At 42.5% G+C, this 21,742-nt stretch overlaps 1 protein-coding gene across 5 annotated transcripts in view; it reads right to left on the reverse strand.

The window, feature by feature from the left end:
• The window catches only part of npl (N-acetylneuraminate pyruvate lyase (dihydrodipicolinate synthase)), a 68,445-nt gene that overhangs the window by 32,914 nt on the left and 13,789 nt on the right, over positions 1-21,742 (reverse strand). For all 5 annotated transcript variants that reach the window (XR_010963875.1, XM_067990477.1, XM_067990478.1 and 2 more), the window contains 4 exons: positions 21,142-21,199; positions 13,468-13,543; positions 1,412-1,504; positions 1,184-1,329 (listed from right to left, as the gene is read on the reverse strand). Coding sequence is in view for 4 of the 5 variants with exons in the window: in XM_067990477.1 (XP_067846578.1) it covers positions 1,184-1,329; positions 1,412-1,504; positions 13,468-13,543; positions 21,142-21,199 (373 nt within the window). In the remaining variant the exon portion in view is untranslated. The remainder of the gene's footprint in view (positions 1-1,183; positions 1,330-1,411; positions 1,505-13,467; positions 13,544-21,141; positions 21,200-21,742) is intronic.

Consider the following 21,742-nt stretch of genomic DNA (forward strand, 5'->3'; position numbering starts at 1 on the left):
TCCATGCTTCAATAACCCTCACACATTTTTACTAACCTCTCTCCCCACTTAGTGATAATTTTAAATTCGTGGCGCTTTGTCACCGACTCCCCAACCAGAGGAAGTAGTCTTTCCCTTTTCATTCTATCAAAACTTTTCATAGTTTTAAAAACCTGTAATAAATCTCCCCTTAGCTTTCTCTGCTCCAGTGAAAATAGTCCTTTTGAAGAGAGGCTTGAAACACAACTATAGTTTCCCATCCCTGGCATCATCCATGGCTTCAATTTTTTTTCTTTAATTGGGCACTCAAAATTGCACACAGTACTTCAACGATGGCCTAACCAATGTTTTGTGCAAATTTATTACATCTTTGCTAGAGTACTCAATGTCCTTATTTATAAAGCCCAAATGCTGTTGGCCTTTTCTATGGCTTTATCTACCTGTACAGGCACTCTCAGAGAATTATGTATTTGAACCTTTAAGTCTTTCTCTTCATCCACACCTTCAGTGTATTCTCCCAAAATAGAGAGCCTAAAGGACCATCAACAAAAAGAAAAAAGGAGACACAATACAAAATTAAAATCCTTATTGGGGCAATGGTAGGGCAAACCTACACAGCACATCAAGAAATCCAAGGAACAGGAATCCTTCAGAAAGCAGGTAACAAAAGAAAAAGGACACCCACATTCCTATCGAGAGTACAACCCAAGGACAATCACATCTATATCAAACTAGGATGTTTACTCATCTTTCCCTGGCATATTATCACACTCACATGAACTTTGTCAAGCTCAGGCAGAGAGAATGCAAGATCATTTCTGATGGGGGTCATCTTCCATAACCTTGCCACCAGGCAGGTGCAACAACCTGATGCCAAACACTGGGATACATACACACCCAGAAAAAAAATGATCTAAACAACCTTGTTCTTACTGCTTGCAACAAATGTACAAACTCGAAGTCACCAAGCTCACAGTGATCTCTTCAGTATGCAATGTGAAGTGGTTTTGATACAGATATGGTTCCCCCTTAATCTGTTCTCTTGGTAGAGGTATGAGTGTCCTCCTTTCCAAAGGCTTCCCATTCCTTAAGTTTCTCAATTTGTTATGTACATATGTCTTATCACTATTCCAAAAAAATGCTAGTTGACCGATTTAATTAAAAATGAGATGGTGTTAATTATGAACTATCAAAACTTTCATACCTCATCTTTTCCATACAGCAAAGCAAATTTATCCTTGTACTTGTGAACACATTGACCAAAGTCCAATAAGTCACTGCTGGTGAACTTCAACCCCTGGAATGTTGGAATCCTTTTCTCAATCCCATCTAGCAGTTCCACAACATTTACTGCAATGAATCAAAGTTATGTTAGACTTTAGAGAGTCTTCATGTTGGACTCAGAGTCTATGCTGTTCATTTTGATACTTACAAGATACTCCAGTTAATTCAGGAAGGTGGTAATAGTAGAAAGGCATGCTGGGGGCAGCAGATGCCACTTCCGTTAGAAACTCTGTCAGAGCCTCTGTAACAACAAGTAAATTTGTTCACTGGCTTTATACATGCCTGGATAGAAACAATTTCATATCAACCTTGTGCAATATTAGCATAACCTTGCCAACATAGTAGTCATTGCACTTAAATTGTGCGAAGTGCTCGGAAGTGTTTCCACGTGAAAAGACGCTAGCTTTACTTATTCTGTTTCTGAAAAACCTAATCACCACTTATCACAATGTTGCAGTATTTTAACTATTTGCAAGTTGGACTGAATTTTGTTTAGATCCATTATAGAGCTAGATAAGCATTGTGCCTATAAAATAGCAAACTCTATCTAAACTATTTTATAAACAGTATTTGTCCCCTTTTAGATCCATTGCAATTGGGTAAGGTATCCATTAGTTGGCATATTCAGTGGACTTTGTGTCCATCAGTTCAGTTTATCACTAAACAAAATTATCTCATAAATGCTGTATAGTGTTCAGTTCCATTCATAACCCCTCAGATGATGAAGCAGTCCATGCCCGCATTCAGCAAGACGGGGACAACATCCAGGCTTGGGCTGATAAGTGGCAAGTAACATTCGCGCCAGTCAAGTGCCAGGCAATGATCATCTCCAGTAAGAAAGAGTCTAACCACCTCCCCATGACATTCAACAGCATTATCATCGCCGAATCCCCCACCATCAACATCCTGGGGTCACCATTGACCAGAAACTTAACTGGACCAGCCATATAAATACTGTGGCTACAAGAGCAGGTCAGAGGCTGGGTATTCTGTGGCGAGTGACTCATCTCCTGACTCTCCAAAGCCTTTCCACCATCTACAAGGCACAAGTCAGGAGTGTGATGGAATACTCTCCACTTGCCTGGATGAGTGCAGCTCCAACAACACTCAAGAAGCTCGACACCATGGTGTGCGGACAACACAGTGTGAACTGCTGAGAGTTTGGTAAGTGTGGGAGTTTAAGGGTTAATCTCTTTAAAATCTAGTGCATATTTGCTTTCAACTGTTTAAGTTCAATTTTAAAGTTTAAATTTCTAAGTTTCTGTCAGGCTTCAGCAGAGAGCTGCTGTAGTAAGTTAATTGGTTAGCTAGATTAAACTGGTACCTGAAGGTGGGGCAGGCCTGACTCATCTGAGTCACAAACTGTAGAAATACAGGGGCCTGTCAGTGCGACAGCACAGTGTGCGGACAACACAGTGTGAACTGCTGAGAGTTTGGTAAGTGTGGGAGTTGGGGGAAGGAGGTGCTGCTTTGCCTTGTTTTTCCTAACTTTTTCCCCAGAGCGGCAGTGGACCTGAGCAGTAGAAGACTGAGACTGGGGAATAAAAGCAGCAGCAGACCTGCAACAAGAGAAAACTACTGTGCGAAATCACGGGTGAGGCAAGAGAGTCTGAGAGGTGAGCACAGTATAAAAGGAGAGATCTAGAGCGGGAGGAGAGTCTAAGGCAAGTCATGGCAGCACAGCTCGCACCCGTGATATGCTCCACCTGCACTATGTGGGAAGTCATGGACACTACCAGTGTCCCTGGCGACCATGTGTGCAGGAAGTGTATCCAGCTGCAGCTACTGGCTAACCGTCTTTCGGAGCTGGAGCTGCGGGTGGATTCACTGTGGAGCATCCGCGATGCTGAGACTATCGTGGATAGCACGTTCAGTGAGGTGGTCACATCGCAGGTAAAGACTACGCAGTCAGAAAGGAAATGGGTGACCGCCAGGCAGAGTAAAAGGGCTAGGCAGGTACAGCAGGAGTCCCCTGGGGCCATCTCCCTCTCAAACAGATATTCTGCTTTGGATACCGTTGGGGGAGATGGCTTATCAGGGGAAAGTAGCAAGAGCCAGGTTCGGGGCACAACGGGTGGCTCTGCTGCACAGGAGGGGAGGAAGAAGAGTGGCAGGGCTATTGTGTTCGGGGATTCAATTGCAAGGGGAACAGATAGGCATTTCTGCGGCCACAAACGTGACACCAGGATGGTATGTTGCCTCCCTGGTGCTAGGGTCAAGGACGTCACGGAGCGGCTGCACGGCATTCTGGAGGGGGAGGGTGAACAGCCAGTAGTTGTGGTCCATATTGGTACCAACGACATAGGTAAAAAAAGGGATGAGGTCCTGCAAGGTGAATTTAAGGGGTTAGGAGATAAATTAAAAAGCAGGACTTCAAAAGGTAGTGATCTCAAGATTACTACCAGTGCCACGTGCTAGTGAGTATAGGAACAGGAGAATAAACAGAATGAATGTGTGGCTGCAGGGATGGCGTAGGAGGGAGGGATTTAGATTCCTGGGACATTGGGACCGGTTCTGGGGAAGGTGGGACCCGTACAAGCGTGACGGGTTACACCCGAGGAGGACCGGGACCAATGTCCTCGCGGGGGTGTTTGCTAGTGCTGTTGGGGAAGGTTTAAACTAGAGTGGCAGGGGGATGGGAACCTGAGCGGGGAGTCAGAAGGGAATAAAGTTGAGAGCAGCAAGAGAGGGGAAGACCCAGGGGAAATCTACAATACAAATAGTACAAACAGTTGTTCAAGAACAAGTGAAAGGGAAAAGCGTAGTGCAGCGGAAAGAAAGTGTACTTTAGGCACGACAGATAAAATAAAAACTAGAAGGCGTAAGGCGATTAACCCAGCATCAAAGCTGAAGGTCAGGCTAGGGTGTGTGGCCCAACTAAGAGTTCTATATACAAATGCACGGAGTATAAGGAATAAATTAAATGAACTACAGGTTCAAATTCAAATTGGAGGGTATGACATGATAGCTATTACTGAGACATGGCTGCAGGATGGTCAGGATTGGGAACTAAATACACCAGGTTATAAGGTCTACAGGAGAGATAGGGAAAATGGAAGATGGGGAGGAGTAGCCTTAATGATTAGAGATGAAATCACTTCAATGATAAAGGGGGATATAATGAGAGATAAGCAGCCAACAGAGAATTGAGAAATAAGAAAGGATCTAAGACTATAGTGGAAGTTGTATATAGGAGCCCTGGCAGCAGCTCTGAAGTGCTAGATTGTATAAATGCAGAGATTAGACAAGCGTGTAACAAAGGCATAGTGGTCTTAATGGGGGACTTTAACCTTCACATAGATTGGGAAAAGCAGACTAGCAACTGTCAGAAAGGTAGTGAATTTCTTGAGTGTGTCTGGGATAGTTTTCTACAGCAGTATGTCCTCGAGGCAACAAGGGGACAAGCCATACTAGATTTAGTAATGAGTAATGAATCAGATTTAGTTAACGGCTTAACTGTTCGTGAACATCTATCCAATAGTGATCATAACATGATCGAGTTCAATGTAGTGTTTGAAAGGGAAAAAAGTGAATCAGCTGCTAAGATTCTAGACTTGGGAAAGGCCGACTTCAATGGGATGAGACAGAGACTGTCCACAGTAAACTGGGCAAATCTGTTAATGGGTAAAACGACTGATGATCAGTGGGAAATGTTTAAAGAAACATTTAACATGATACAGAATCGGTTTATACCCCTGAGGGGCAAGAAATCTACTTGCCAAAAAAAACAGCCATGGACAACTAAAGAGGTGAGGGACAGTATAAGAAATAAGGAAAGGGCATACAAAAAGGCAAAAAATGGCACAGATCCTGGTGAATGGGAAAGGTACAAAGAGCAACAAAGGGTCACAAAACAGATAGTAAGGGCTACAAAAAGAGAGTATGAAAAGAAACTCGCAAGGGATATCAAAACCAATACAAAGAACTTTTATAGTTGTATTAGGAAAAAGAGGGTGGTCAGGAGCAGTGTTGGTCCCTTAAAAACTGAAAGTGGGGATATTGTCATTGACAATGGGGAAATGGCAGACATGTTGAACAATTACTTTGCGTCAGTATTTACAGTCGAAAAAGAGGATAGCATGCCGGAAATCCCAAGAAAACTAATATTGAATCGGGGACAGGGACTTGATAAAATTAACATAAGTGAAACAACAGTAATGAAGAAAATAATAGCACTAAAGAGTGACAAATCCCCAGGACCAGATTGTTTCCATCCCAGGGTTTTAAAGGAAGTAGGTGAACACATTGCAGATGCCCTAACTATAATCTTTCAAAGTTCTCTAGATTCAGGAACTGTCCCTCTAGATTGGAAAATTGCACATGTCACTCCGCTTTTTAAGAAACGAGAGAGAGGGAAACCGGGGAATTATAGACCAGTTAACCTAACATCTGTTGTGGGGAAAATGCTGGAGTCTATAATTAAGGATAGGGTGACTGAACACCTCGAGAATTTTCAGTTAATCAGAGAGAGCCAGCATGGATTTGTGAAAGGTAGGTCGTGCCCGACATACCTGATTGAATTTTTTGAAGAGGTGACTAAAGTAGTGGACAGGGGAATGTCAATGGATGTTATTTATATGGACTTCCAGAAGGCATTTGATAAGGTCCCACATAAGAGACTGTTAGCTAAGATAGAAGCCCATGGAATAGAGGGAAAAGTACAGACTAGGTTAGGAAGTTGGCTGAGCGAAAGGTGACAGAGAGTAGGGATAATGGGAAGTTACTCACATTGGCAGGATGTGACTAGTGGAGTCCCGCAGGGATCTGTCTTGGGGCCTCAATTATTCACAATATTTATTAACAACTTAGATGAAGGCATAGAAAGTCTCATATTTAAGTTTGCCGATGACACAAAGATTGATGGCATTGTAAGCAGTGTAGATGAAAACATAAAATTACAAAGTGATATTGATAGATTAGGTGAATGTGCAAAACTGTGGCAAATGGAATTCAATGTAGACAAATGTGAGGTCATCCACTTTGGATCAAAAAAGGATAGAACAGGGTACTTTCTAAATGGTAAAAAGTTAAAAACAGAGGATGTCCAAAGGGACTTCGGGGTTCAGGTACATAGATCATTGAAGTGTCATGAACAGGTGCAGAAAATAATCAAGAAGGCAAATGGAATGTTGGTCTTTATATCTAGACTACAAGGGGACAGAAGTTATGCTGCAGATATACAAAACTCTGGTTAGACCGCACCTGGAGTACTGTGAGCAGTTCTGGGCACCGCACCTTCGGAAGGACATATTGGCCTTGGAGGGAGTGCAGCGTAGGTTTACTAGAATGATACCCGGACTTCAAGGGTTAAGTTACGAGGAGAGATTACACAAATTGGGGTTGTGTTCTCTGGAGTTTCGAAGGTTAAGGGGTGATCTGATCGAAGTTTATAAGATATTAAGGGGAACAGATAGGGTGGATAGAGAGAAACTATTTCCGCTGGTTGGGGATTCTAGGAGTAGGGGGCACAGTCTAAAAATTAGAGCCAGAACTTTCAGGAGTGAGATTAGAAAACACTTCTACACACAAAGGGTGGTAGAAGTTTGGAACTCTCTTCCGCAAACGGCAATTGATACTAGCTCAATTGCTAAATTTAAATCTGAGATAGATAGCTTTTTGGCAACCAAAGGTTTTAAGGGATATGGGCCAAAGGCAGGTATATGGAGTTAGATCACAGATCAGCCATGATCTTATCAAATGGCGGAGCAGGCACGAGGGGCTGAATGGCCTACTCCTCCTATGTACCATCCAGGACAAAGCAGCCCAACCCATCCACCGCCTTAAACATTCACTCCCTTCACCACCGGCGCACCACCTACAAGGTGCACTGCAGCAACTCGCCATGACTTCTTTGACAGTACCTCCCAAACCCGCAACCTCTACCATCTAGAAGGACAAGGGCAGCAGGCGCATGGGAACACCACCACCTGCACGTTCCCCTCCAAGTCACAGCATCCTGACTTGGAAATATATTGCCGTTCCTTCATAGTCGCTGGGTCAAAATCCTGGAACTCCACTGTGGGAGAACCTTCACCAAACAGACTGCGGTTAAAGAAGGTGACTCATCACCATCTTCTCAAGGGCAATTAGGGATGGACAATAAATGCTGGTCTTACCAGTGACACCCACATCCCATGAACGAATTAAAAAAAGGCAAATTTTATTACTGATCAATCTCCCATGTTGTTGCTCAGATTTAGATAAAAGCAGTTACAGAATATTGAGACGTGGTATGACAGTCAGGATAAGACAACAGTGGGAAAGTATATTTAATTGGCTTAAAATATAAACCAGTGTAGGATAGATAGTGTTTAGGTGTTTTTGATTGGCTCAGATTTCCCAGAAGGGGGCGGGGGCGGAAGAGAACAGAGTTTCCCAAGAGCCAATCAAAAAAGCATCGCAGAATTTTTTTTGTACTAGAGGCACTCATGCAAGATTATAGAAGCTAGATCCACAACTTAACTGTCAAAAGCCATTTAGAAGTCCCTGTGGACAAAACAAACAGGGTGATGTAGCACAACATGAAAACAAGAGTTAAAAATGATATTTTCATCTGGTTGCCCCCTATCGTAGAAACATAGAAAATAGGAGCAGGAGTAGGCCATTCGGCCTTTCGAGCCTGCTCCATCATTCAATATGATCATGGCTGATCCTCTATCTCAATACCATATTCCCGCTCTCTCCCCATACCCCTTGATGCTTTTTGTGTCTAGAAATCTATCTAGCTCCTTCTTAAAAATATTCAGTGACTTGGCCTCCACTGCCTTCAGTGGTAGAGAATTCCACAGGTTCACCACCCTCTGAGTGAAGGGATTTCTCCTCATCTCAGTCCTAAATGTCCTACCCCATATCTTGAGACTGTGACCCCTCGTTCTGGACCGCCCCAGCCAGGGGAAACATCGTCCCTGCATCCAGTCTGTCTAGCCGTGTCGGAATTTTATATGTTTCAATGAGATCCCCTCATTCTTCTAAACTCTAGTGAATACAGGCCCAGTCGACCCAATCTCTCCTCATATGACAGTCCTGCCATCCCAGGAATCAGTCTGGTGAACCTTTGCTGCACTCCCTCTATGGCAAGTATACCCTTTCTTAGGTAAGGAGATCAAAACTGCACACAATACTACAGGTGTGGTCTCACCAAGGCCCTGTATAATTGCAGCAAGACATCCTTGCTCCTGTATTCAAATCCTCTTGCAATGAAGGCCAACATACCTTTTGCCTTCCTAACTGCACCTGCATGTTTGCTTTCAGAGACTGGTGTACAAGGGCACCCAGGTCCCTTTGTATATCAACATTTCAATAATACTCTGCCTTTCTGTTTTTCCTTCCGAAGTGGATAACTTTAAATCCACATTATCCTGCATCTGCCATGTATTTGCCCACTCACCCAACTTGTCTAAATTGCCTTGAAGCCTCTTCACATCCTCCTCACAACTCACGATCCCACCTAGTTTTGTGTTGTCAGCAAAGTTGGAAATATTACATTAGGTTCCCTCATCCAAATCATTGATATATATTGTGAATAGCTGGGGCCCAAGCACTGATCCCTGCGGTACCCCACTAGTCACTGCCTCCCACCCTGAAAAATACCCATTTATTCCTACTCTCTGTTTCCTGTCTATTAACCAATTTTCAATCCATGCCAGTAAATTACCCCCAATCCCATGTGCTTTAATTTTGCACACTAACCTCTTCTGTGGGACTTTATCAAAGGCCTTCTGAAAATCTAAATAAACCACATCCACTGGTTCTCCATTATCTATTCTACCAGTTACATCCTCAAAAAACAAAAAATTAACTGTTTTGAAAAAAAGTGCATGGCTCTCCTGAAAATATAATTTTGTCATTCTGAAAATCTTAGTTTTGTTGCAACAAGGGAAAATTCCAGGTGGCATAATGGCTCAGTGGGTAAATGTACCGCCGAGTGTGTTACTGAGCCGTACAGAGCAGGAAGGTGCCGGGTTTTATCTCTAGTCTGTAACTGGCCTCCGATCTTCTGGGCCACAGAGGGTAAACATCAGTCAAGGTTGCTTCTCCTGATCACTATTCAGCTCCCCCACTAGAAAGTATATGTGTTGCTGTCGTATGACAACAGAATTAGGCTCGGCTGATATCCTTCTGATGCTCAAGGTCAAGATTCAACCACCTGGGTGTAGTGCTGGAAGAGTTCAGTTGCCTTTGGAGCTGTACACCAAGACAGGTTTGCCTTTAGTAGATCAGAGGTGGAGAGAAAATTGAAAAGAAAAAGAAAAAAATGTTGGCTCATTTAGATGCCACACCAACAACAACTTGCATTCATATAGCACCGTTAATGTAGTAAACTGTCCCTCGGAGCTTCACAGGAGCAATTGTTAAACAAAATTTGACACCTGTCCTAATGTCTCCATATGTAGCTCTGGTGACCAAAAGCTTGGTTAAAGAACATAATAGGAGCAGGAGTAGGCCATCCGGCCCCTCGAGCCTGCTCCACCATTCAACAAGATCATGGCTGATCTTCTACCTCAACGCCATTTTCCTGCACTATCCCCATATCCCTTGATGTCTTTAATATCTAGAAATCTATCTATGTTTTGAATGTACTCAATGACTGAGCCTCCACGGCCCTCTGGGGTCGAGAATTCCAAAGATTCACCATCCTCAGTGAAGAAATTTCTCCTCATCACAGTCCTAAATGGCCTACCCCCTGAAAGAGGTAGGTTTTAAGGAGTATCTTAAAAAGGAGGTAGCGAGGCAGAGGGTTTTAGGGAGGGAATTCCAGAGCTTACAGCCGCCAATGGTGGATCGATTAAAATCGGGACTGCGCAAGATGCAGGAATAGGGGGGAGGGCAGAAATCTCGGAGGGGTGCAGATCTGGAGGAGGTTACAGAGATAGGGAGGCGGGAGGGATTTGAAAACAAGGATGAGAATTTTAAAAGCGAGGCATTGCTGGACCGAGTACCAATGTAGGTCAGCGAGCACAGGGGTGAGTTAGGATATGGGCAGCAGAGTTTTGGATGAGCTTAAGTTTATGGAGGGTGGAAAATGAGAGGCCGGCCAGGAGGGCACTGGAATAAAGGCATGGATGAGGGTTTCAGCACTACATGAGCTGAGGCAGGGGCGGAGATGGGCCTTGTTATGGAGGTGGAAGTAGGCGGTCTTGGTGATGGAGCGGATATGTGGTCGGAAGCTCATCTGAGGGTCAAATAGGAGGCCAAGGTTGTGAACGGTCTGGTTCAGCCTCAAACAGTGGTCAGGGAGAGGGATGGAGTCAGTGGCTAGGGAACGGAGTTTGCGGCGGGGATCAAAGAATGACTTTGGACATGTGGAACCTGACATGTTTTCGGGTGATGTCACCGAGGGGCAACAAGTAGATGAGAAATTGGAGGGGGCCAAGGATAGATCCTTGGGGGACTCCAGAGGTAACAGTGCAGGAGTGGGAAGAGAAGCCACTGCAGGTGATTCTCTGGCTACAACGGGATGGATAAGAATGGAACCACGTGAGGGCAGTCCTACCCAGCTGGAGAACGGAGGAGAGGAGTCGGAGGAGGATGGTGTGGTCAACAGTGTCAAAGGCTGCATACAGATCTAGAAAGATGAGGAGAGATAGTTTACCATGGTCACAGTCACATAGGATATCATTTGGGACTTTTATAAAGGCCGTTTCAGTGCTATGGCAGGGGCAGAAACCTGACTGGAGGGATTCAAACATGGAGTTGCAGGAAAGATGAGCACGGATTTGGGAGACAACAACACGATCAAGGACTTGAGAGCAAAGGGAAGTTGGAGATGGGCCGGTAGGTCAGAGGGGTGAAGGGTGTGTTTTTTTGAGCACGAGGGTGATGACGGCAGATTTGAAGGGGAGGGGGTCAGTACCTGAGAAGAGGGAACCGTTAACATTATCAGCTAACTGTTGGGGGGGGGGGGGGGGGGGAGGGGGGAGGGTGCAGGAAGGAAAGTTGGGTGGTCAGCAGTTTGGTGGGAATAGGGCTGAGGGAGAAGATGGTGGGTCTCATGGACAAGCTGAGCTCAGAGAGGGCATGAGGGCAGATAGGAGAGAAACTAGAGAAAGATGTGAATTCAGAGCTAGGGCGGGGGTAACCTTAGGGGAAACTTGGTTTGGTGAGTTAGGAAAAGGGAGGGAAGCGACAGAGGCAGCTGAACGTATGGTCTGAATCATAGTGACAAAGTAGAGCTAGTAGAGCTCTTTGTACTTGTTGGAGGTGAGGGTGTAGGAGGCAGGAGAGAGGGGTTTAGAAGATGGTTTGTAGCGAAAAGAAGCCGGGGGTTGTCTTCGCATTCCAGGATGATCCTGGAGTCGTGTGCAGTTTTGGCAGAGAACAGGACCAGATAGTACTTTCTTTTTTTTTTATTCGTTCATGGGATGTGGGCGTCACTGGCAAGGCCAGCATTTATTGCCCATCCCTAATTACCCTTGAGAAGTGGTGGTGAGCCGCCTTCTTGAACCATTGCAGTCCGTATGGTGAAGGTTCTCCCACAGTGCCGTTAGGTAGGGAGTTCCAGGATTTTGACCCAGCGACGATGAAGAAACGGCGATATATTTTCAAGTCGGGATGGTGTGTGACTTGGAGGGGAACGTGCAGGTGGTGTTTTCCCATGTGCCTGCTGCTCTTGTCCTTCTAGGCGGTAGAGGTCGCTGGTTTGGGAGGTGTTGTCGAAGAAGCCTTGGCTAGTTGCTGCAGTGCATCCTGTGAATGGTACACATTGCAGCCAAGGTGCGCCGGTGGTGATGGGAGTGAATGTTTAGGGTGGTGGATAGGGTGCCAATCAAGCGGGCTGCTTTGTCCTGGATGGTGTCGAGCTTCTTGAGTGTTGTTGGAGCTGCACTCATCCAGGCAAGAGAAGAGTATTCCATCACACTCCTGACTTGTGCCTTGTAGATGGTGGAAAGGCTTTGGGGAGTTAGGAGGGGAGTCATTCGGCACAGAATACCCAGCCTCTAACCTGCTCTTGTAGCCACAGTATTTATGTGGCTGGTCCTGTTAAGTTTCTGGTCAATGGTGACCACCTGGATCTTGATGGTGAGGGATTCGGCAATTGTAATGCCGTTGAATGTCAAGGGGAGGTGGTTAGATTCTCTCGTTGAAGATAGTCGTGCCAGGCAGTGACCGTTACTTGTCACCTATCAGCCCAAGCCTGGATGTTGTCCAGGTCTTGCTGCACGTGGGCACGGACTGCTTCATTATCTGAGGGGTCGCGAATGGAACTAAACACTGTACAATCATCAGCGAACATCCCCATTTCTGACCTTATGATGGAGGGAAGGTCATTGATGAAGCAGCTGAAGATGGTTGGGTCTAGGACACTGCCCTGAGGAACTCCTGCAGCAATGTCCTGGGGCTGAGGTGATTGACCTCCAACAACCACTACCATCTTCCTTTGTGGTCCAGCAAGATCTGGCGATGAATGGCTAAACCTGTTTTTCCGCCATAAACGTTCACGTCTGCATTCCTTGGACTTAAGGGTGCGGAGATGAGGCTGTACCGGGCGAACGACCAGGGTGATGGAGTAATGGTTTTAATGAGGACAAGGGCGTCAAAGGTGGAGGTGAGGGTGTGATTGAGCAGATCGGTAGCTGCAGAAATGTCACGGTGAATGGAGGTCCAGAGACTAGACAATTGAGAATTTGAAAGTGCTGTTCTAAGTGACTTGGGGAAGTGATCAGAGATGGCCTTTTCTGTGATTGACATGATGGGAGTAGAGAGGCCTTGTGAGATGGCAAGGTCGAGGGGGTGGCCGTGAATGTGGGTAGGAGAATTTATATGGAGGGAAGAGATTAACACAGGACAGGAGGGCAGGGAACTCAGAGGAGAGAGGGCATGGAGGTTGAAGTCACCAAGGATGAGAAGTCACTCTGTGCAGAGGCCGAGGGAGGAAAGCAGCAAAGGTATCTCAGATAACACTATTTACAGCTTTCCTTGATTAGAGTAAATAAGGTGGATCCTTTCAAAATGGATTTGATTTTACTGTACATTCATTTACACTTTAAAATGTTCTTTAAATTGATCAGTTTAATTTAATCAGAGGATTCAGTGACATTCTTTCAATACGAGGTACACGCACAATCCATTTTGAAAATGATTTTCACCTACACCACTGTGCAAACAAAGTTAATTGTTCATTAAGATCAATTTGCTTTGTGTACTATGAACTCTGACTGAATAGCCAGTCGTTTTGTTTACCAACCCCGTGGAACATTGACAAACCTGTACTTTGAGGCTTGAAAAAGAACGGTGAAATGACTGAAATCCCAGAAGCATTGTAGTTAGCAGCATGCTTTGCCTGAAACAAAATGCAAACAGACTGTATTAGTCATTTCCTTCAATACCTTGCCAGTATGAAGCAGTATTATAATTCAAACTTGCATACAATATTTGTCCGGCTGATAATGACCTCAGAACTGAAATGTTCAATCTCAGCCAAAGTAAGATGGCACATCAGAGAAAGGGCAGCTTTCATATTCCCCAGAAATGTCCCCCATTTTTAATATTAGGATTGAATCTGTTTAAGTGTTTGAACGAGAGTAAATTATAAATGCAACAATTTTTTTCAAATCAAAAAATCTTCGTAGTATCTGTGTAGTTTAGCGATCGTGTGTGTTGTCATTGAACTATTTGGAAATGGTCACTTTTCCCCTCCAACCCAGCCCCCAATACGGGAAAAGTAAAAATATTTCCTCTTGGCACCATCTCAAATAAAAACGTAAAAGGGCTCTAAAAGAACACACTTACAATTTTGCTGGAAACAGCATTCAGGGGGCATCTTTCCACTAAGTTTATGATGTTGCTAACACACGCCGATTTTTACATGGAGAAAGTCTTCCCCTATGGTAGTGTCAGCTTGTCAGCAGTTTCATCAGTCAAAAGATAGCGGGTTGAAGCCTCACTCCAGGATTGCAGCACATAAATCTAGGCTGATATATAAGTGCAGTACTGAGAGAGGGCTGCATTGTCAAAGGTACTATCTTTCGTATGACATGTTAGTTAACCGAGGCCTCGATGCTCAGGTAGATGCGCAAGATCCTTTGGCAATTTTTCTAAGAAAAGCAGGGAGTTCTCCCTGGATCCTGGCTAACATACATCCTCCAAGAAAAACAGATTAACTGATAGTTCATCTCCTGCTATTGTGGAACCTTGCAAATTGGTTGCCGTGATTGCTACACATGAACAGTGACTACTCTTCAAAAAAGGTAATTAATTGGGTATGAAGCACTTTCAGACATCCTGAGTGCATCTAGGCACTACATAAATGCAAGTTCTTCTTCTGTTTAATCAGAAATATTTACAGTAATAAAGATGTAAAAAGAGATTTCCAATCAATTTATTTTCAGGCAATGAAGATATCTAGTAATTGCTAACACTTGAAGACCTTTTACGTTTTAAAATGATGTCAAAAACTAATAAGAGGGTGATAAAAGCAAGAGGTGCAACAGACTGTAGAAACTTTGCAGAGTTCTGTAACACCCAAGTAAAATTGTGTATTTGTCTTATGAAGTTGTCACCATACAGGCTTTTATATCAATATTGTGCAGTATTAGCATCGGTAACATCTCTAAACTTGACAATTCTAATGCTCTCCTGGCCAGCCTCCCATCTTCCACCCTCAAACCTGAGCTCATCCAAAACTCTGCTGCCCATATCTTAACTCACACCAAGTCCCATTCTCCCATCACCCTTCTGCTCACTGACCTACATTGACTCCCAGTCTGGGAACTCCTTGATTTTAAAATTCACATCCTTGTTTTTAAATCCCTCTATGGCCTCACCCCTCCCTATCTCTAACCTCCCAAAACCCTCAGATGTCTGTGCTCCTCCAATACTTGCCCATCCCCATTGGTGGCTGTGCCTTCAGGTGCCGAGTCCCTGAGGTCTGGAATTCCCTCCCTCTCCTCCTTTAAGACCAAGCTCTTGGTCACCTGTCCTAAGATCTCCCTTGTGGCTCAATGTCAATTTTTTTTCCAAAATGTTCCTGTGAAGCACCTTGGACATTTTATTACATTAAAAGGTGCTGTGTAAATGCAAATTGTTGTTGTGTCTCTACATTTTAATCCTGATCAGCCAAAAGTCATATAGAAACTCCTGTAAAAGGAAAAAGGATGATGTTGACAAGAATGACAGGCGATTATATTTATTTTCATTAGCTACACCCTACAGCGGAAAGATACACCTCAATGAGTTATCACTTTCAGGAGAGGAGAAAGTTGTAAAGAAAGATCACCACAAATTTTCATTTAGTCAGTCAGACAAGACTTCTCTTAAAAGAGCACTTTAAGATAAAATTCTTTTGAAATTGACTATTCAGTAGAAGTTAATCCATGAAATTTTTCAATGTTGGTTATCTAAAATTATTCTTAAATTGACCAACTCCATTATTTCTCAACTAGTTTTACAACACATTCAAGCTTGTCACAACTGTACTGATGCCTTTCCCATCTAATCATGGCCATTACTTTAATAGGAGGTTTGTGCACTCTATTTGATAAAGGATTTCATTTCTGGGAGTCCTCCTGAGTAACCAATAAGGTTTTGGTTTGTCAATTGTTGAAACATTGACATAACAAACATATTTCCTAGTGTGCTAGTGAGCCATACAGAGCGGATTCAATCCTGGGTCTCTGCTGAGTTAGCGGAGCTCGGCTGGGGTTGCAGTGAGGGCATGTGTTCCATTCCACATCAACATCCCTCACTTTGATAAATACAAAAGCCACAAATATTCTACATGCATAGAGAGCACACTTTAAGATAAGATAAAATCCTTGTTATAATCAACTTCCTGCATACCATGACTGAACCATTTTGCGTGGTCCACGAATGGAGAGTAGATTTACAACGGGAGCAATACTAAATCAACAGTCTATCAGATCACATCTAGTGACAAGGTTAGGAAGCTATTGAACAGATTGATAATGCATGCGTTTAATCAAGAAGTATCTCCTTTTTACAGGAAGTTTCAACACAAATCTTTCAGGGAAAGTGAAGTCTGTCCAAGCTCAAATTTTGGGAATAACAAGTAACTGTTAAATTATGAGAGATCAGGCATCATTAAATGATCCATATCATACAAGACTCAGTAGTTAGCAAGGACTTAGGTGTAACTTTAAAGTGCAGCAAAACATTATTCAAACAGTGTCGTGCAGAGCACACACAAAAATAAACACCCACAAGAAAATAATCCATCAGACATTACATCTGTCCAATGCCACATCGGAACCAGCCAGTTTTGGCACAGGAACTAAGAGTACTGCTGGCTTGACCTGCAGATAATTACTAATTTAAACTCAAGCAACCCAGCATGGAGATTGCATGAACATGAAATTTAAGTGTCATGGGATGTGAGAGCAATATAGATTCAACTTGAATCCTTTGACGGATTATTGTTGGCTGTGGTTACAAGTATCTTTAAAATAAAGCATTCAGTTTTCAAAAAGGTGGCATATCTGTGCCAAAAAAACAATATGTATAGTGATGATAAAGTCGTGACCTCTTTCTCTCTCCTCCTCCTCCCAAAAAAATAAAATTCCAGGTGAAAAAGAATTATAAACGAGTACAAAATCTTATAAATATAGACATAAAAATAGCCAGTACAAAAAGAACTTGTTCGTTAGGAAAGTCAGGTAATTCAGAACATGCACCAAAATATTTCCAATTTACCACATGAAAATGAATAAAAAGCTCAAAATCTGCTACATAATTAATTTATCCTATTTTGAAAGGAATTTGTATAACTTATACGGAACTGTTCCTTTCCTCTGCAGATCACTTCCTTAAATTGCAATTGGAGTCATTAACTTGTGACATTTGTTGGTTGTACATGACACTGAAATACTACCAGTCAAGGAAATAACAAAAATGAAAAATGCTAGAGGTAAAAGTACAATAAAGATCAAAAAAGGTGGGAGGGAATACAGAGCCAAAACACACTTAGTCCCACTACAACTTCCCCCAGTCAAGCAATTACTGATTTCAACTAGCCACAAGGTATTGTATCAAGCAGAAATGAGGTCTAAAGCTAAAGGAATTAAACACCAGCAGCAATTTCATGTGAATAGCACTTCAGCACCATCTACCAGCAGGCTGCAAAGAGGCATTAGCTGAAGCCATTGAGGAGCCCAAGATCAATTGCATAATAATAACCTGGCAGCAAAGGTGTATAGCTCAGGATATTTATTTATTATCAGCTCAGCTTAGTTGGTAGCACTCTTAACGGGGTCAAAAAGTTTTGCTTTTCAACACTATACTTAGATTTGTGTTTATAAACTAGGCTAACATTCCAATGTGATACCGAGGAAGTGCTGCATTGTCAGAGGTACAGTCCTTCAGATAAGATGGTAAATAAACTGAGGTCTTATCTGCAAGTTCACAGATACTGACGCTGGAATGGAAAAAGTGATATTAAATGGGTTGAAGGGCCTTCAAACAAATCTGTAAAAATGTCCTTTGGACAAGACATTAAAGCCTATAAAATATTTCAATGAATTGTATTCATTGAAATATTTTATAGGCTTTAATGTCTTGTCCAAAGTAATGGTGATTTCATGATGTTTATTGATAATTATGAATATTTTTAAACTCGGTAATTGAAAAAGTCTTCCTTCACAACAAAGCATTTGAAGTTTTAGTGCAAGTTGTTTACAGGCAGAGGCAAGTTTTCCATTTGTGTCAAAAACAGCAATCATACTCAGAATATTATGGTGAGCTATATTTCCAAGTATGACTAGACACCTTTCAGACAATGGCTTGGTGGGAACAACTGTGCCAGAAAGCTCTTCTGTTGGAGCAAGTTTGTATGTCTGCTATGTGAGAAAGTAGGGAGTACCGCTTCTTTATGACAGTACGGGTGGTAAGGATTGTAGAAAATATCAATACATCTTCAGCAATATTAACATTAAAATCCTGGGATGATTTAACTTTTTGAAAGATATTGTCATCTAAAAGCTTACATACAAAATCACACACTGTAACTTTGTCCAGAGAAGTCACCACAGATATAAAACCACAAAGAACTCAAAGATACATAGCAAAGGTATATAGTTATGTAGCATTATGAATAGGCAGGGCTTATGTCTTTTCTTGTTTAGCCTTCAGCTTTCTGACAACGGGCAAGCAGGGTCCCAGTGTTGAGCCAGAGAGAGGGTATTTGGAGCTAGCTGGGAAGGTATTGCAGCATTGATGATTCAAGATCTTCCTGGAACAGGGTTGTAGAGTAAGTGAGCCCATCTGAAGGGAGCCCAAACATTTTGGTGTTTTCAACTCCAAGTGCAGCCCATGTTTTACTTGTTTTGACTGTTAAGTTTTTGAGGTATTTTGCATACAGTTATGGTGGGAAGGTTCAATTTGTGCCATTGTTTGAGCAGTGCATGTAGCACCATGTGGTTAAAGGAGAAAAGGCGAGACCAGTCAATTCCACTTCTCATTTCAATTCAAGAGTACATTTTCCCAAATACAAGTCATTTGAACTGAAATAATCAATGGCCCTCAGGTGCAGTCTCCAGTTTTTTGAACAGAAGGGAAAGATCGTGCTCAACAGATTCATAGGAATGAGGCTACCAGCAAATAAATTAGAGGGAAAAAAAAAGTGGTGCATTAAAAATGGGAAAGGAACCATTAGCTTCGCTTGTTATAGGGTGTCAGAAGTTCTGAAAACAAGACAAATATTTATGCCTCTGAAATGCCTTGGGGCATTCTTCTATATTAAAAAGGAAATATGTAAAATTTTCAATTTTAAAAAAAATCCTGGCTATATCCATCAATGACTGAAACAGTGCATCAATAGTTCATTCACCCATTCATCACACTGTCCAGGGAAGTCTGATTCAGGATCTTCAGGAAAGCTTAGGTTTTCAAAGGTTTACAAACCAACTGCACCCCTACTAATCCAAAGCTGAAAATACCTCAAACAGCAGGAATAACTGTCTTTCTTCTGACATTCTCCCTTCCCTCTCCAAAGTCCTTGAAAATGTTGTCACCTCCCAAATCCATACCCATCTTTCCCCAACTCCACATATGAACCTCTCCAATCAGGCAGTGCATTCCAAATCATTACAATTTGCCGTGTAAAAAATGTTTTCCCCATGTCACTTATGGTTCGTGTTAATTACCTTAAATCTGTATCCTCTGGTTACCGACCCGTCTGCCACTGGAAACAGTTTCTCCTTATTTACTCTATCAAAATCCTTCATGATTTTGAACACCTCAATCAAATCTCCCCTTAACCTTCCCTGCTCTAAGGAGAACAATCCCAGCTTCTCCACATAACTGAAGTCCCTCATCCCTGGTACCATTCTAGTAAATCTCCTCTGGACCCTGTCCAAGGCCTTGACATCCTTCTAAAAGTGTGGTGCCCAGAATTATACATTATTCCAGCTGGAGCCTAATCAGTGTTTAATAAAGGTTTGGCATAACTTAGCTAATTGGTAGCATGTTCTTAACAGTGTGAGGTGTGCCAGTGTGAATACCACAGAGGTCGAGTAACATCCTACAGATCTGGAAGGTACCAATAGGATCCAAAACAATGACAACAACTTGCATTTATATAGCACCTTTATCATAGAAAAACATTGCAAGGCACTTCACAGAGGCATAATCAATAAAATGGATGCTGAGCAAAAGATGATATTAGGAAAGGGTGGTCAAAAGTTTGGTTAAGGTGGTGAGTTTTAAGGAGGGTCTTGAGAGGAAGGAAAGGTGGAAGAGATAGAATTCCAGAGTGTGGAGTCTAGGTGGCTGAAAGCACAGTTGCCTGTCATTCTATGGTTTTGTGTCAATTACCTGAAATCTGTATCCTCTGCCACTTCTGCCTACCCTTCTGCCACTGGAAACAGTTTCTCCTTAGGGACAAAGGGAGGGGTGGATGCACAGGAGGCCTGAATCAGATGTTTAGAGAATTTGGTGGGGTAGGAGTTTATAGAAATTGGTAAAGGTGAGGCCATGGAGGGATTTGAACACAAGGATGAGAATTTTAAATTTGAGGCATTGTGGGACCAGGAGCCAACATAGGTCAGCAAGAACAGGGGTGATGGGTGAGCAGGAATTGGTGGAGGATGGGATAGGGGCAGCAGAATTTTGTTTGAGCTAGTTTATGGAGGATGAGAGGCCAAAGAGCTGTTCAGCTGACAGCAGCAGTGTCACCTTAGAATCAGCAGGGAAGAGCATCCTTTTGGTGCTGAATGCTGATTCTAATCAGTCATTTTTAAAGATTCTGTCAAAAAAGGTGCCATGATGCCATGCCAGATAAAGTTCCCCACCAGAAGAGAAGCAAATGGCAGCACACCATGTCAGATAAGTATGCCCATCAGAAGGCCATCTGTGCAACAACACACCCAAGAAGAATGAAGAGAACAAAAAATGCCCAACGTCTTTCTGGTTGTGACAGACACAAGATTTGAAAAAAGAAAAGAGCTTGTGTGATTGAGACTTTACTCTCCTCCCAGTCTGATTCCTGAAAGTTGTTGGAGGAAAAATAAGTAAAACGTTCCTCCATTTGGCCAGAATGAAAAAAAAAATCAGGTTATCAAAGGAAAACTAAAAATCAATGCAGAGTATTAGTTCTATTTAATAAAAATAGAAAATGCTAGAAATGCACAGTTGAAGCAGCATCTGAAAAAAAAGAGACCAACAATAAAGGATCTTTCCCTAACTGTTGAGAATAAAAGACTAACAGTTTGGGAAAGATGCTTCACTGTTGACCTTCCTCACCCAAACTTTCAAATTCTAATTAATCTTCTGTGCATTTCCAGATTTTATTTGTGATATCCAGATATTAGAGATTTTCAACATTCATGGCTGTTCTTTAAGTTGTTTGTACATTTAAAAAGAGAAATAAATAGATAAATGGAATGCAACTACAGCTAGTATATTTATTAAATTATTGATGAAGCTCACCAACTGCTGCGATTCTTTTATACTCAAGGAACCCACATGAATGATCACCTGATCTAACCTGAAGAGAGAGAATACCATTGTATTTAAATGAAGTCAAATAGGAAAAACAACCTAAGTTGGTGAAAGAAGCAGATAGGTTAACATTATTTCTCTTTTTGCTGAGAGTTTTTAGAATGACTATGTCCTAGTTCCCTTTTTTCGTCTCACATGGATGGTGACAGACCCACCAAGGTAACAAGCCCATAATGTTACCCACTGTTGCAATTCTCAATAAGAAAGAGTCAAAAAAGTCCTGGAGGCAGGGAAGACCAAACTGTACCAAGTAGTCTTATCCACATTATTGCTTCAGCACTTCAAAAGAAAAAAACATTTTCAGTAAGATTATTAACACTGAAAAACAAGCGCGTGATAGAAAAGTTTCAGCTTTGCAAAGCTTTTGTGCAGCTATTCACTCGAGATATATTAATCTTAAAATGCTCAGGAAACTTATATGGGGAAGGAAAGCAGACATAACAGTGTCACTTTTATCATGACATGGTATACAAAGTGATATAATAACGTATTTCAACACAACTCAGGTCAGCATGTTTGTAAACAAATA

This window comes from Heptranchias perlo, chromosome 9 (genome assembly GCF_035084215.1).
Source record: "Heptranchias perlo isolate sHepPer1 chromosome 9, sHepPer1.hap1, whole genome shotgun sequence".
Taxonomy (NCBI): Eukaryota; Metazoa; Chordata; class Chondrichthyes; order Hexanchiformes; family Hexanchidae; genus Heptranchias; species Heptranchias perlo.